General features: G+C 32.0%; 1 protein-coding gene across 1 annotated transcript in view; it reads left to right on the top strand.

The window, feature by feature from the left end:
• hpse2 (heparanase 2) overlaps positions 1 to 18,411 on the top strand; it is a 157,854-nt gene that overhangs the window by 109,421 nt on the left and 30,022 nt on the right. The window contains exons 7-9 of the mRNA XM_056470240.1: positions 1,018 to 1,111; positions 5,664 to 5,770; positions 8,256 to 8,370. Of these exons, the coding sequence (XP_056326215.1) occupies positions 1,018 to 1,111; positions 5,664 to 5,770; positions 8,256 to 8,370 (316 nt within the window). The remainder of the gene's footprint in view (positions 1 to 1,017; positions 1,112 to 5,663; positions 5,771 to 8,255; positions 8,371 to 18,411) is intronic.

Here is an 18,411-nt window from a genome sequence, read left to right as displayed (position 1 = left end):
CTTACAGTCTCCGATATGTTACCAACTACAGAAGAACTACACACAGCAGACATTTCGCCCGTATTTGGGTTCAAAAACAACACAAAATATAGCCTACAGTCAGTGAAAACCTCTCATCTGTGTCTGTAATCTTCAGCAGCACATGTAGCCTCTGTTAGACAGTATTTCCATCATTCCCAGTTCATATTAGTCCAAAAGGTGAAGATAATAGTTATACATTGCATTTTGTTCATGTTTGCTGAAAAATAATGTGCTCCTTTTTTCCGGCTTCTCCTTTGTTTTTTCGCGCTTCACTCTCGCGTCTGTCAGTGACTGACAGGATCGGGTTTCAAAAGCACGTCAATAATCAAGCGCAGGTTATTATCATTAGCTCAAGAAGTTTGTTATTTCAGATATAGACACGCGACAAGCGCAAGGAAGAAAGCGAAACCGCTCGCGCTTCAAACTGCCTCGTCAAAACTATGTGGCACAGGGTAGATTCTGCTCTATGCCTTTGTGGCTGTTCATCAAGACGACGACAAGGTTTGTTTGAGCCCGGATTGACCATGGCTTGTTATTATATGTATTTATAATTACGCTATAATCTCTCGCTGTGTATTTCAAACATGGTGGGTTTTTTGTTTTCATTCTGGCTTGTTGCGTAAGCGAATGACGTATCTCTGTAAACCAATAGCGTTCAGCCGTGCGTCTAGCTTCGCCTTTTGGTACCCTTTCTCGTATTTGTAATTTGTTACTTTACTCCACTGATAAAATACCAACTGTTTATTTGACATTTATTTAAAGTATTTTTTTTTTATTATATTAAATGCTATAATGATAATACATGCAGGGTTTTTTAACATGAGGGTTCTTTCGAATACTTACAGAACTTTTTAATGTTAATACGGCATTAATTAATGTAAACTGTAATTTTTAAATATCAGTTTATATCAGATTGCATATATATATTTTTAATTGAATATATATATTTTATTTTATATGTTAAAGCTCTTACAAGATGCTCTTTTGTTTGTGCAGTTACTACATTGACAGACGGGTGACCAAAGTGGAAGACTTTATGAAGACGAGACTTCTGGACACACTTTCTGAGCAGATTACAAAGGTTTTGAAGGTAAGTTTTATATATTTATATATGTGTGTGTGTGTGTGTGTGTGTGTGTGTTGTGGTGGTTGTTGTTGTGAGAGTCTGTAAGTCCCTTCAGGGCTCATTAACAGTGTTTATCTCAAGGGCCCCAGATTTGTTCTCAGCTTCACCATCCAAACAAGCTGTCACCGGTCTGATAGGTGGCCTACTGTTAAGGGAGCGTGGGTTAGGGCACAGTAAATGAGGAAAGCATTTGATTGGGTTTACAATTTACAAGTTCATGATGTCTCAGCTGCTCTGGGAACAGTCCCCTTTTGGTCTAATAAGCAGTACCAGGTTTCACAACATTTAAGGCTTCCCTCAGGAGCACCAATCTATAAATACACAGCTCTCCTGTTTTATGTATCTCAAACTCACACATCTGGTCGAGCGAGTTCCCCTGAAAGTGAAATAGGAGGAAAACTGGCCTTCCGCACTAATATCAAACAAAAGACGCCAAAGTTTTGCTCACTCCCAACTCCACTGGGACAGTGATTAGAGCCCATTACAATCCTGAACAAGTGCTTATTCCACTTCTGGACTTCAGATCTAAAGGTCCTTGAACAGAAACTAAGTATTATAAAAATGAATGGTTCTGGTTTTTGATGTTGATTGGTCAATGGCCACTTTAGAACTGTGAATCACTGTGTAATACTCTAAGCACCCACTCTTAGCAACAAAAGCAATTGATATACTGTGAAAGTTTAACAAATGATGTGTTTCAGCTAAAGTAACTGCTTTAGTTCTTGATATTGATTGGCAAGTGGTCACTTTTGATCCGTCAATTGCTCTTAGCAACCACCCAAAGCAACAAAAACAATTGATATGATGTGAAACGTTGTACAAATGATTTATTTCAGCAAAAGTAACTGCTCTGGTTTTTCATGTTGATTGGTTAGTGGTCATTTTTGATCCGTGAATCACTGTGCAACAGTCATCCATAGCAACATAAACTAGAACCTAAAGTTTGTTGACGAACTTTGATGTTGGCATGAGAAAGCCAACGTGACTGTGCTAGGACTGGGATTGGCAGTTGGCAGGAAGCACAGCGGTGGCTAAGTAGTTAGAAAAATCATTAATAGCATGTAGTTAATCATTATTAGCACTTGGCTTATCATTGTTACCATGCATAGTACACAGGACGTCCCATTTGCTAGCATGAGTCAAACGAGCCAATACCCAGGTCCCTACGATATTCTGATGTATATTGCCATCATTTATTGAAAACACAATGCTTAATAAGTGTGAAGGTGATACATGCTAAAATTGCTTGCCATATCAGTAAAAAAATATGGAGTTTAAATTAAAAATGGCTTGCCATATTTTGAGAAAAATAATGCTTAAAAATTATTTATTGGAAAACTTTTTTTATTTTTTGGAAAAAAAATCTGATAAACCTGAAAATATATAGCAATAAAATCTAATGCGGAACACAGCTTTTGGCTAAATTTGGGGTTTGTATAAATTTTTTATGTGCCTGCATTATTAAAATGTAAAATTTAATTTTTTTCATTCAAAAACGATAAGCCTGATTGGCATGAGGGAGATATAGCAACAATCGTAAATGCAGAAGGCATGTCTTGACCAAATTTGGGCCTTGTAGCATGAATGGCCTAGGAGGAGATATGTTTGTTTTTGAGGACAGAGTAGTATAACAGTATGTTGGCTTTCTCAAGTCAACTCAACAATTAATATATTGCAAAACATGTTCTACACTGTAAAAAAGAATATTTTGTCAAATTTACACTAAAAACACAGGCTGTGGTTGCCAGAATTAAAAAAAATATATATGGTAAACTTTTTTTTTTATTTCATTACTTTGTAGTGTTAATACACCAATATTTTGACATGGTAACAACTACACTACCTCACAAAAGTCTTGTCATCGATCCCAGTTGTAAGAGCAACAAATAATAACTTGACTTCTAGTTGATCATTTGGAAAAGTGGCAGAAGGTAGATTTTTCAGATGAGTCATCTGCTGAACTGCATCCCAATCATCACAAATACTGCAGAAGACCTATTGGAACCCGCATGGACCAAAGATTCTCAAAGAAATCAGTCAAGTTTGGTGAAGGAAAAATCATGGTTTGGGGTTACATTCAGTATGGGGGCGTGCAAGAGATCTGCAGAGTGGATGGCAACACCAACATGTCTTAAGATATCAAGACAATTGTGATGCCCATTGCATTACAAACCACAGGAAAGGGCAAATTCTTCATTTGCCTTTCATATAAGCCACTTCTGATACCAGATGATCAACTAGAAGTCAAGTTATTATTTGTTGTTCCTAAAACTGGGATAGGCGACTTGTCAGGTGGTGTATATTGGGTTTAACCAGCCTGATCTTATGAGGAAACCTAACTATTTTACGTTTGTCAGTTTAGTGGCTAATTATTATGTATTCATGTGAATTCAGTCATACAAAAATGTATGATTTTTATATTGAGGCTCTAAAACCTTTCAATTCTATTCATCTTTATTTCTATAGCGCTTTTACAATGTAGATTGTGTCAAAGCAGCTTAAAATAGAAGTTCTAGTAAATTGAAACAGTGTCAGTCCAGTTTTCAGAGTTTAAGTTCAGTTTAGTTCAGTTCAGTTTAGTTTAAATTTCACTGCTGAACATCCAAACACTAAAGAGTAAATCCATCGATGTGCAGCTCCACAAGTCCCAAACCAAGCAAGCCAGTGGCGAGGAACAAAACTTCACCAATTGATGAAAGTAAAGGGAAAAATCCTCGAGAGAAACCAGGCTCAGTTGGGCACTACCATTTCTCCACTGGCCAAACTTCCTGTGCAGAGCTGCAGTCTAGGCGCCGAAGGCTGGAGAACGCTGGACGTCCACTATGGAGAAGCTGCAGCTGTGAGTAGGTCACCGGCGGGTGATTAGGCTGGCCCACAGGATCAATGCAAAGACTCGTCTGTCACTGGGATCTTTCAGGAATCAGTCTCATTCTCTCTGCTCCTCTTTGACCACCACGGCCTCTGCTTAGGATATGGCCCAGTTCAGGATTATGGATACCTTGGCATCATTTCTTCACAGGAATAGGAATTAGCCACAGGAATTAGCCACTAAAACTGCCGTGAGATAGGGTTTGCTTTACAAAAGTTACAGCAAACATTTGACCACTTACTGTCTCTGTCAGGGACTTTTACATGAACATATATATAAAAAATCTGTGTATTGTGTCTTGTTACAAACATAAAAGATGGGATTCACTTCACATCTAATGGATCTGCAGGTGTTTGTGTCTGGTTTGATGGCAGATGTACCTTTTCGCTGTTTGCAATAGTGTACAGATTTATTCTGGAATGTAATTTATGCTTTAGCAATGCTTCTCAGTCATCCGCTACAGCAGGTTTTCAGCAAGTTTACTGGTTTTGATTCAGAAGTAGAGAGGATGACGAGAGCCTTGCTTTGGCTTATTATAAAATATGCCTAATACCCAACATGTGTTCTATTATAACCAGACTCTGACCCTGCAGCTGCATGTTTGTGCTGTGGAGTTAGGATATCATCCACTGATCTGTAATACATTAGTAATATCATTTCAAATCATGCCCACGGACTGTTCATGGACAGTTTGACTCATATTAAGCCCAAAAACAGGAGTTAGGAACCAGATTTTTTTTGTTTTTTATCAGACAGCTGCATGAGAAGAAACTGTATTTAGGTACTCGGCTTTTAAAATATGATAACCAGGATTTATTATTAAATATAAGTACATGTAATGCATATAATGATAGTGTTAATAATTTAATAAGTGTTAATATCTTTTCACAATAATTATAATATTGAATAAAAACATCAAATATATTTATGAATAATTTATTGGTGTTAACAGTAAATTAATAATAATAATAATAATAATAATAATAATAATAATAATAATAATAATAATAATAATTATTATTATTATTATTATTATTATTATTATTATTATTATTATTTATTAATAAGTTGTGTATTAACATTAATTTATTCATAATAAAATAATAAAAATTAATAATAATAATAACACTAATAATATTAAGAACAATTATTATTGTTATTGTTATTTTTATTGTTTGTTAATAAGTTATTTGTATTAACATAAATTAAATAATAATAATTATTATTATTATTACTATAATTATTATCTTTATGATCAATATTACAACTTTAGTTTCCGTTTTATTATTATTATTATTATTAATAATAATAATAATAATAATAATAATAATAATAATAATAATAATAATAGTAATAATAATATAATAACATGTTAAGTTAATTTAAAAAAGCTTAAAAATGTTATATATTTTTAATTGTTAAATTTAAATTATATATATATATATATATATTTTTAATTGTTTGGTCATTGTCTTAGTAAGTTTCATTGCTTTGTTGAGGGCTGTATGAAATGATGGATTGATGTGGCAAAAATATATGAATATGGATATTATCAGAATTAAGCATTCAACAGAATTAGCAAAAATGAACCCATATCGTCACTCAGTTAGTCTGTTCTAAAAATATGTCTGTTTTTTCATCTTTCAGATTGTTCAGACTCATGCTCCAGAGAAGCGTGTGTGGCTGGGTGGAGTTGGTCCGGCTTGGGCAGGAGGCACCAATAATTTATCCGACACATTTGCTGCTGGCTTTCTGTAAGTATCTTAATGTGGTCTATGAAAAACATATACATACACAACTAAATTGCCTTCGTATGATAAAGTCTTGTGAAGCGAAAAGAACAATTTGTGCAAGAAACTCAATTTTTTTTTACAACATCATTACCATCACTTCACAACTTTGGCAATCATTCTTTCAGTGAACATGCTGTCACGTAATATTTATTAAAATGAGTAGGGATTACTGTTGTGTTGTTCATCAAAATGATGCTTGTGTTTATATTGAATACTGTAACCTATAACTGATGCGTGTACTGTATGTCAATATGTCATTATTAAACAAGACTCCAGACTGTCATGAACGCATTGAGTTTGCAGAGGATATATATTTAAGGCTTACATGTAGTTCACCCAAAAAAATAGAACATTTACTCACCATTTAACCAAACTTAAGTGTTTCTAAATGAGTTTCTTTCTCCTGAAGATATTGTGAAGAATGTTGGAAACCAGCAGCAATTGACCATCATAGTAGGAACCAAAAATACTATGGAACTCAATGGTGGCTGATTTTCAACAAACTTCAGTATATCTTCCCTTGTGTTCAACAGATGAAAGAAACTCAAACAGGGTTGGAACAAGTAAAGGAGAATAAAATGATGAAAGAATTTTCATTTTTTTGGGGTGAGCTACACTGTTAACGGTTTTAGTAATTTACACAGAATTTAACTACTGTAATACTGTATGAACTGTATCTTACTGTAGGACGGTTATGCAGTTTGTTACTCTATTTTAAAGCTGCATTGTGAAAATTGCTTTATATTTTAAAGTAAATATATGCAGTACTGTAAATCCATATAAAGCAAGATAAATGGTGCTGTAAATATAAATACTGTATTTTCACTGTAATTGATTTACAGTAAGTTACTGGCGAACTGCTGCCATCAAGTTGCTGTAGATTAAACAGGAAATTGTGAACAGTGTATTATTTAAAGCTAATATAGTAAATAATGCTCACTTTCTTTCTTTTTAATGCCTTATGTATCATCAGGAGTCCTAATAACTTACGTTTTGTTTTGCCTTTCCTGACTCCCGAAGTATCAGTAGCCGTTGACTGGCATTTTCTGAATTATCAAGCACCACATTTTCAGCTCAAAAATTCCCCAAATGATGTTTAACAGAGCACGGAAATGTTCACAGTATGTCTGATAATAAACCTTGTTTGTTTAAAATTTTTTAAAAAACATTTTAAGATCAAAATTATTAGCCCCTTTAAGCCAATTATTTTTTTCAGTAATCTACAGAACAAACCATCATAATACAATAACTTACCTAATTACCCTAACCTGCCTAGTTAACCTAATTAACCTAGTTATGCCTTCAAATGTCACTTTAAGCTGTATAGAAGTGTCTTGAAAAATATCTAGTCAAATATTATTTACTGTCATCATGGCAAAGATAAAAGAAATGAGTTATTAGAAATTAGTTATTAAAACTATTATGTTTAGAAATGTGTTGAAAAAAATCTTTTCTCCATTACACAGAAATTGGGGAAAAAAATAAACAAGGGGGTGCTAATATTTCAGGGGGGCTAACAATTCTGACTTCAACTGTATGTACAACTAGAATGTACTAAGGATGAGTAAACTAACAACAAAAAATATTTTTGTAAATGTGTCTATCTATCTATCTATCTATCTATCTATCTATCTATCTATCTATCTATCTATCTATCTATCTATCTATCTATCTATCTATCTATCTATCTATCTATCTATCTATCTATCTATCTATCTATCTATCTATCTATCTATCTATCTATCTATCTATCCATCCATTTATCCATCTATCTATCTATCCATCCATCCATCCATCCATCCATCCATCCATCTATCCATCCTGTAAAAGGAATATCTGCTTTTAAGATCTACAGTACACTAAACATAGTTGCAGTATAAGAATTAAGGCTGCACAATATATAGTTTCAGCATTGATATTGCAAGTGATTTTAATTGAATTTAAACCATTTGGACAAGAAACGATAAAAGTTTAACTTTATAAAAGTATAAAGTTTAAGCAACTTTAGCAAAGATTATTGTGTTTAATTATTTATACAATGAACATTATACTGCGTTATTTTACATTTAATTTGATTACTGAGTTTCTGTACTTAAATGTACTGTACTGTTAGACTTCATGGAAAACCATAAATTATTTATCTTTGTTCTGTTGTTTTCATCATCTGTTTTCATCTGTCCTATTGTTTTGAAGTATAAAAAATCCGGTAAAGCATTTATTAATCATAGTTTAGCTTTAACTAATGCATGATTAAAATCCAGGAAATGCTTGTGAACATAATTGTACTTTGAGTTCCCATGAACTAACGTTATTTAACTTAAATAATATTAACTAAGGTTAACAAAGTTAAATAAATACCACAATAAATGCATTACTAATTGTTTGTTCATGTTATTAAATACATTAACAAATATTTACTAATGGATAAATATTATCCTTTTTTTAGGTGGCTTAACACTCTTGGCATCGCTGCAGCTCACGGGATCGATGTTGTTCTCCGACATTCGTTCTTTGACTACGGATACAACCACCTGGTGGACCAGCACTTCAACCCTTTACCTGTAAGTCTGAACACATAAAGACAGCACAAATCAAAAGCAGCCAAAACCGTTTAGTAATCATACGCAACCTGCAGACAGTTTTTTTAAATTCATGTATTTTATTTAAATAATTTTTTATTTTTACTTAATTTATTTGTTTACTTATTTATTTTGTTTATTTTGTTATTTATTTATTTTTTACTTTTTTTAATTAATTTTTATAAAAAAAATTTTTTATTTATTTATTTATTTATTTATTTATTTATTTATTTATTTATTTATTTATTTAATATATTTTTTATTTGTATTTATTTATTATATTTACATTTATTTTTATTTATTTATTTTATATTTATTTATTTTTATTATATATTATATATTATATATTTATTTTTATTTTTATTTTTATTTATTTATTATATTTTATATATTTATTTATTATGTGTTCATTTATTTAATTTTTTATCCCCAATATAAAGAATGTGTGTGCAATCTTAAGAGAATAAGGAAATATAAAAAAGAATATTAACACTAACAAAATTTAGCTCACGGAATTGACGTTGTTTTTCGATATTTGTTCTTTGACTACGGATACAACCACCTGGTGGACCAGCACTTCAACCCTTTACCTGTAAGTCTGAACACATAAAAACTGCACAAATCAAAAGCAGCCAAAACCGTTTAGCACTCAGACGCAACCCGCAGACAGATTCAAGTCACTAAAGGTTACACAAATTAACGCCACATGCAGTGATCTGTGTGGTATGCTTGTTACTTTACTGTAAAACTACCTTGATGTAATTTTACTTCAGTGTTTGAAAATGCTCAGTTTTTAGCATGCGGCCCAGGCACCTTACAGAGTTTCCCGTGGGACCTATTAGCCAAGATGAAAGGTGTTTAGTGGTGTTGAATACTGGGCAGCTGGGGCGAAGTGCACTGAAATTCAAGCCCGGGACAGTGTCACCTGTCTCCCAGCCCCTTCGACATGTGTGCCCCACTGTGAGGAACAGCCAGATGCTGACAGCACTGCAACCCGAGCCGAAGACAGTCCGCAGGTAGACCCACCCTGCCGACCACTGCCAACTCCAGCCTGAATTATGGAGACCGCAGTCTTTCTCAGAGTGCACAGGTCAGGCCTCTGGAGATGAGACACACACACACACACACACACACACACACATAGACATAAGACTTCAATTACAGTTCAATTTGATTCGAGATCCTGTGTAACCTGTTAACCCTCATCTTTCATTAGCTTTTGCTGAACATTCAGTTTAGGTATATAAATTTAGATGACTATTCAAATGTGAATGTGTATTTTTATGATATTTTATTATAAAAGCATACATGGTTATTGTAAACAAAAACAATTACTGATGTTATTTCAGTAATTTTCCAAGGAAACGTTTTATATTTAGATATTCAAATAGATGTCTTAAACTAAATCTTTATAACATACCAAAAATATTTATTTATATATTTATGTATTTATTTATTATTATTTTTAATTTTTTTTTTTATTATATTTATTTTCTATTTAATTACTTATTATATTTACATTTATTTTTATTTATTTATTTTATATTTATTTATTTACTATATTTAATTTAATTTTATTTATTTATTTATTTAAAATTTATTTATTATATTTAGTAAAATTTTTATTTGTTAATTTTATATTTTTATATTTTATTTATTATATTATATTTTATTTAATAAAATTTTTTATTGATTTGTTTATTATATTTATTTTTATTTATTTATTTTTCATGTATTATGTTTAAATTAATTTATTTTTATTAATTTATTTATTTATTATATTTAATTTAATTTTAATTAATTAATTTATTTATTATATTTAAATGTATTTTTATTAATTTATTAATTTATTATTATAGTTAATAGTTAATAAATTACATTTTTATTTATTTATTTATTCAATATTTATATATTATATATTATTTATATATTATATATAATTTCATTTTATATTCATTTATTTATTTTTTATTATATATAATTTTATTAAATTATTTATTTATTTATTTAATTTTAATTTTATTTAATTTAATTTAATTTTATTAAAAAAAATGTATTTATCTATTATATTTATGCAAATATAAATAATGTGCGTGCAATCTCAACAGAATAAGTAAATATAAAAAAATTGTAACACTAACTAAATTTATCTGTGACACTTTAGTTTAGGTCACTGTTCACGGTATTAACAAACCATTAACTAACACTTCTAGCTTAATAAACTACTAATTACCTGTTTATTAATAGTTCTTAAGGTAGTGGTTGGGTTTAGGTTTTCTTTAGGATAAGGGATGCAGAATAAGATCATAACCTATAAGTAATAATGAACAGGTAATATCTTAATAATAAGCAGGTAAAAAGCCAGTGGTTAATAGCATAAACTGTGACCTAAAGTATTACCATTTTATCAACTCATTTTCTGAGAGAATCCCATATTATACATACAAAAATCAACAGCCTTAATTGTTGAAGCAAGTATTTCACTTCAGGTTCGTCCATCACTGTCTCCGGATGCTAATAGATACATTATCTGCCTGTGGCCTCTGTTTTTTACAGCCAGACCTGTCAACTTACTCATGTTTCTATGCAGGCAGTAAAACTAAAGGAAGATATAATGAGGACAGTTTTTGAGAAGTACAGTAATGGCAGAAAGTCTTGATTATACAACCTTTCACTAAAGGCATGCAAGACTGGATTTTTCATGCCAGAATCTCACCAGAAGCTGGACAAGAATGAGCATCTTTCCATAAAACGCACTGGGAGCTGATCTTTCGTCAAGCACTCCTCACAACTTTTGAAACTCTTGTCTCTCTGTTTTTTGTTCTGTATCTCTGGTTATTCCAAGGAACAATCGCCCCCTGCTGGGTTTGCAATGCTTTAAACATAGCTGGATGTCTGTGGGAACAGCCAGATGCCCCACTGAGAGAATTCGCAACAGCCGAAACCTGTCGGCCTGTGTGGAAAATTTACGGTCCAACCTTTTCACTTTAATCCCTGACTGAGTCTCCTGTTCTTTCCATTCGCACCTTAACAGAGGATCTATCTATCTATCTATCTATCTATCTATCTATCTATCTATCTATCTATCTATCTATCTATCTATCTATCTATCTGTCTGTCTGTCTGTCTGTCTGTCTGTCTGTCTGTCTGTCTGTCTGTCTGTCTGTCTGTCTGTCTGTCTGTCTGTCTGTCTGTCTGTCTGTCTGTCTGTCTGTCTGTACATCTATCTAAACATCGGTCTATCTTCTGTTGGTGTGCTTGTATTATTTGTTTGCTTATTTGTTTTGTATTATCATTTGAACATTTGGATTATTAATAAATTCATTTATTATTTATCTATTTATATTTATTTATCTATTTAATAATCTAAACAATAATATAATGAATACCATAACATAATATCAAGTATGATATCAAACATACTAAAATATGATTTTATTATAATTATTAATATTATTATTATTATCTATTATCTGATAGTATTAATCTCTTAGTAATCTCTCAGTAATATACACATTATTATTATTATTATTATTATTATTATTATTATTATTATTATTATTATTATTATTATTATTATTATTATTATTGGATAAGTGAGGAATAATTGATGATGGGCTGTGGAATTAGAAAATAGTAGCAATGAAAGTCCAAAATTAATTATCAATATTTCGTGTAGACTTCAAATAGTTCCAGAAAGAGTTTTGTGGTTAATTCAAATAATGTTAGATAATGTTAAAACATGCACAATCCTTCTCAGGTCAGAGTAACACAGAAAAGTAAAATTCAGCTGTTTTGACTGGGACTAATAGCCAATCGCCTAGCAACCACCCAGTAATATTTCAGCACCCGGGGTGGGCTTGACTTCGGCTCACGGCAAACTCCAGCATACTGGCAGAATGGTTCCCCCTGGCAAAAACCCCTGACATTATTTTCTGAAAATATGCTCCTAGCAATTTCATTTAGTGTATGTGGTTAGTGGTGCGAAAATTACACATTTCACCTTTCAATATTATTAAAACTGTAGGTTTTTCATTGCTCCCAGTTATTTATTATGTGGTCAGAATGGCTTGTTTTCTGACATTAAATGAAACCGTGTCTGTCTGCCATTATAGGCCATGGCATTTGCTTATATCCTGTTGGTATTGTTGACAAGCAGTTGGTCATAGCCTTTAATCTCTCGGGTCTTTAGCGGTTTGACTTTAATTTATTCATTATTAAAGTGGTTTCAATGTTATTCAGTCATTATAGGCACAGCACTTACTCTTAGTTTTACTGGGTGGCCAAAGAAATGCTTTCTAAGCGATATACTGCAATTTTCAGCCAGCTCACAATGTTTCTGAAAGAGAAGGTCGTCATTTTGGTGCACCTGCATTTCATGATCTTGACTAATAATTAGGGCCAGACAGAATCTGTGGACTTTTCTTTGCTATTTTTGTGCAGAATTTTGTAAACAAAACAGTTTGTGGATTTATGTGGAATGATTTTGGGAGTATCATAAATAAAACTTAATTCATGATATAAAAAATAAGACATTTTAACTGTTATTTAATGTTTACAATGCAAATCCAATTAGATCCACTTATCCACTTATTATAAAGCAAATCTCTCATTTAATATATCTTTACAATATCTTACAGAAAATATTACTTTACAAACTTTATTGTAAATAAATCAAATGAACTTTTTAATATTAGTCAATAATATTAGTGAAATTAATTTAAAAACTGAAGAAATATACATTTACACAAGTAAATAAATAGACTCAATAATGGGCTGAAAATCTGCAGAAATCTGTGGATTTCTGTGTGCACAAATTCCGTGTGGGCATAATAAAAATATAGACTAACAATGCACATCAACATTTCCATGGATCAGCAGTCTAGCAGATAATTTAGACTGTACTTTTTTTATAATGAACTAAAATTAGCATTTAAAATACATCAAACTTAATGAAAAAAATATAATAATGTGATAAGTGGGGGAATTGTCCATCCAAAGTATCTTGATTTTGACATTTACATTTTTACAATCAAATTGTGTTTGAAACAGAAAATGTTATTGCTTGGTTACTCAGAGAGGCAACAACAGCTTATAGCTGCATCCCAAATTGCATACTGATGAACTATTCTGCACCATTTGTGTAGTATAAATAGTTTAAGTAGTGCATTCACACTTAAATGGCTCCTATTTTACCCCTTTTTCAAGATTTAAGATAAGTCTCCAGAATGTGTCTGTAAAGTTTCAGCTCAAAACACCCATCAGATTATTTATTATATCTTTCAGAATATTGGAATTTTCTGGTCCGTAAACAATGTAGCTGTTTTTGTGGACTGTGCCTTTAATGCTAGTCCTCCCTGCCCACCGTTACCATGTGCCAGTCAGAGTGTGCCTCAGTCTCCGGCTGTGTCAGATAAACAGTGACAGACATGAATGAAGCAGATCTCACGTAACGTTTGTGAGAAATACTACAGTAAGAACTTTCCCAATGATTAGTTGTTGTGGAGTTAATTCAAGCCTTTCTGCGGTGATGAGTCACACACAATGTCGTTACAAAGTTTACGCACATACACACACATCGGACAAACATACACACACACACACACACAGCACGCATTTAACTTTGCACTGTTTTGCACAGCAAATGTGACAGGATACACGTTAATATCCACTGCTGTATGGATATACGTTATGTTAATGTACAAAATAAACCTGATTTAACATCCACAAACCAGGATTGAAGCGTCTTCGGCTGTGGTGATAAAGTAAAGACGGTAAAAATTACTGTAATTAATTACAAACATGCACTGTTTTAAAAAACGTTTCAAACTTGTAAAACTCATTCTTGATCATGATTGATGATGATTGATGATCACACAGAGCTGAACAAATCTTTTGATCCTAGTTTCTTTGCGCACGTCCTGTTTTTTTGATATGATTATACATGTTCCTATGGAGACATGTTAATACATAGCAGTCAATCAATTTGGTGGGTGGGGAAACCGCACTCCTACGTCAAGTTATGGTGGGCCTCAACATAAGAGGGATTTGGATTCTATTTTAACATCAGGAAATTAAAAAAAAGAGACTTAATGTCTTTATATCACCCAAATATGACTGTGATTATTTTAAAGATTATTTTCATCATATCAGCCCTTTAAAATTCCCAAAAGAACAAGTGCACTTTATGTAAAAACCCAGGTGATACACTTATTCAACCAATACAAAAAAGTGTGTAATGTAAAACACTTTTTGCACTGTGCGGCTGGATTGTGCAGGCAAAAATCTCCAATGGAGACTATTACACCGCCTCCTGGTTGTGAATGCATCAGTACTCATGATAGGTACTATTTGTTCTCGCTTTATTTTTTTATGTCTATTGTTATTGTGAGCTATAGCTGTTAACTAAACCCAATATGCCATGATAATTGATAAAATGATCACTTCAAAAATATCAAAACATGAAACTTCAAAGTAGATGGCAGAAAAGCTAAATGTAAAGTTTGTAAACTGCAATCAAGCTTCCAATATGGGAGAGGGAGCACTTCACAACCATGCCAAAAGTAAGTACCTCTGATTATTTTCAAAATCTAAGGTATATAATTCATTGTTGTTCATATCAGAATCAGAAAGAGCTTTATTGCCAGGTATGTTCCCGCATACTGTATGAGGAATTTGTTTTTGTGACAGAGCTTCCAGTGCAACAGAATTACCGAGTCAGGGCAAGAAACAGATAATAATTATAATTTAAAAATAGAAGTACAGGTAAATGGTGAATGCAAATATGCAAATTGACAAGTGTAATATAGAGACAGGTAACACAGTAGCTAACGTGCTAAAAACAAAACGACGCTATAAAAACATGTTGTGGGTCTATAAAATGTGGAAAATAACCAAAACACTTACTTATTCACCACAGAAGCTCGAGGTGTATCCTTCTCCGACGTCTGACTACAGTGAGGGGTGTGTGTGTGTACAAGAAATGGCGTTTGCTTCTCACGCTGTTCGCGCCGAGATTCTTGCTCCCACAATGCAGTGCGTAACTGAAAATAGGGGTAAAATTACTGTAAAATGAAAATACGGAAAGTTCCTTCACAATTATACGATAGTTTTCCCTGTATTTTTACAGATTTTTTTTACAGTGTATTACTATATACAATGTTATATGTTTAAATAAATTATATTTTTAAGTAAATAAGTGTACAGTTGAAGTCAGAATTAGAAGCCCCCCTAATTAACCTAGTTAAGCCTTTAAATGTCACTTTAAGCTGTGTAGAAGTGTCTTGAAAAATATCTAGTCAAATATTATTTACTGTCATCATGGCAAAGATAAAAGAAATCAGTTATTAGAAATGAGTTATTAAATCTATTATGTTTAGAAATGTGTTGAGAAAACCTTCTCTCTGTTAAACAGAAATTGGGGAAAAAAATAAACAGGGGGGCTAATAATTCTGACTTCAACTGTATATGTACAGCTTAAGTCAGAATTATTAGCCCCCTTTGAATTAGTTTTTTCTTTCTTAAATATTTCCCAAATGATGTTTATCAGAGCATGGAAATTTTCACAATATGTATGATAATATTTTTTCTTCTAGAGAAAGCCTTATTTGTTTTATTTCGGCTAGAATAAAAGCTGTTTAAAAATTTTTATGAACTATTTTTAAGGTCAAAATTATAAGCCCCTTTTGGTCAATTTTTTTTCGACTGTCTACAGAACAAACCACTTTAATACAATAACTTGCCTAATTACCCTAACCTGCCTAGTTAACCTAATTAACCTAGTTAAGCCTTTAAATGTCACTTTAAGCTGTATAGAAATGTCTTGAAAAACATCTAGTAAAATATTACTTACTGTCATCATGGCAAAGATAAAATAAATCAGTTATTAGAAAGGAGTTATTAAAACCATTATGTTTAGAAATGTGTTGAAAAAAATCTTCTCTCCATTAAACAGAAATTGGGGAAAAAATAAACAGGGGGGCTGATAATTCAGGGAGGGCTAATAATTCTGACTTCAACTGTATATACAAAGTAGTGATGTTTATTTCACAATTACTGCAATAAAGTGTTCATGAGGTGGATTACCTGAGGGAAGTAACTGTTTCTGTGTTTGTCGGGTATATAGTGACTAATACCATTTTAATATTATGCAAACCACAATATTGGCCTGTTGTTACATTCATTATAGGTCATGAAAATTCAGCTTTTTAATCACTGAAATTCAGGAATAAGTCAGAGGATTTGATATTTGGTTTAAATTGGACTAGATTATAGATGGATGTTTTCCACCTCATGCAACGTGATAATAAATTCGCCTGTATTTTTGCATTTCAATTGATTTTGAATATGATCTACTTATGCGAATACTTACATCTTTCTGGGTTTGAGCCTAGCATTACTTTTAAAGTAATGTTTTGAAAATGTTGAGATTTTTACATTTATGTTTTGCCCATTTTGAGTTGCTTTGTTTCAGTCTCCAAAAAATCTTTTTAAAAAATGTTTTCAGTATTATTATTATTTCAGTATTATATAAAAATATTTGAGATTTACATTATGTTTCAAAATTTCTAAGATGCTGGCTTTTTTTCCCTTTAAATGCAGTGGAAAGAGACCCACCCATCCCCAGTCTCTTTTTTCCCACTATAGCCTATAGCAGATGCTGCACAATGTACACTGCCGGAGCAAATTAAGTTAAAGTTTCCCTGGAAAAGAAGCCTTTAAATGCTGCCATATGCAGGATTGCATGGGAACTTCCTGATGCACACATGTTGCTTTGAAACAGTTCAATTAGGTGTTGAATTTAGGGAATGATGAGAGGTATTAGGAGAGACCTGTTATAGTCATGTATGTGAAATTCAGGTAGCAGTTGCTCTGTTCTGTGCAAAATGTAGATACTCATGTAGTTCTCTGGTACATTTAGTTTGGTGTAGTAAATGTAATGTGGTTATAGTTTTATGGGGTCACAATAGAATAAATGTACTCATATTATCTAGCATAATGAACATATATTTTAATTTATTATTATTTTATAATCAGATTGTGGGTTACACATTTACTTTTTAATAATATTAGTAAGCTTTAGTAAGTCGACAGTATGCATCTTTTTCTGTTTGGTTTGTTTGTACAATCATGATTGAACATTTTTTTGGTCTTAGCTTCAAGGTGAAAGTAAAAAAAAAAATCTTTGAAAAAATTTCAGGAGTTGCTCTTTTGCTATCTTAGGTCTTAAAATGCCCTAAATCAGAGCAGTCTTTAGTTAAAAAAAAGTTTTCAATAGAATAATGGCATTAAATGCACCAAAATGAGTCTTTTTTTTTTTTGTTTAAATGCTTTTTTTGCTCCATGATGATGTTTGCATGTAAAAGATTGAATATCAAAAGGCATTTAAACTGGAAATGTGATTATTTTATTAAAATAATCTTAACATGCAAATAAATAAAAAAAACATACTTAAATCCAAATGCATTTACTTGAGATTCAGAATGAAGAAATCGAGTCTTAAAGGGTACCAATTATTCAAAAATCACTTTTATAAAGGGTTTAATCTGTTGGGTGGCAACAGTGTTTAAATATAACAAGCTTTTAACTGTAAAAATGTTATTTTTTTTTTATAATCGCATTGTTCAATATTATATGTTAAATCATAATGTTAAAACTGTCTGCAGAAACACTTTGATTGACATTCTCCCCTTGTACAGTACATGTCATCAGAGGCGGAAAGCCCTGCCTATTAGTGACGACTTTTTGCCCCATAAACTTCCATTCATACACACGGGAAGTTCACAAGTTTCACTCATTTCACAAGTTTCGCAGTTTGCTGCGTTGCAAAGTTCAAGCTTGCTAAATCAATTATGAGACCAATGGAAAATCAAAACATAACCTCTCTGGACAGAATTGTAAAATATCGCTCGGACCAATCGCTCGCTTTTTTAATTGTCTAATCATCTTGTTTAATCCTGCCCCTTTTCACAACGCCATACCACAGAATTTTGCATGCTTAAACTCTAGTGTGACCACATCATT

The sequence above is a fragment of the Danio aesculapii genome, chromosome 13 (assembly GCF_903798145.1).
Source record: "Danio aesculapii chromosome 13, fDanAes4.1, whole genome shotgun sequence".
In the NCBI taxonomy this organism is placed as follows: Eukaryota; Metazoa; Chordata; class Actinopteri; order Cypriniformes; family Danionidae; genus Danio; species Danio aesculapii.
The sequence above is the reverse complement of the archived record's forward strand: the minus strand, read 5'-3'. Positions and strand labels throughout refer to the sequence as shown.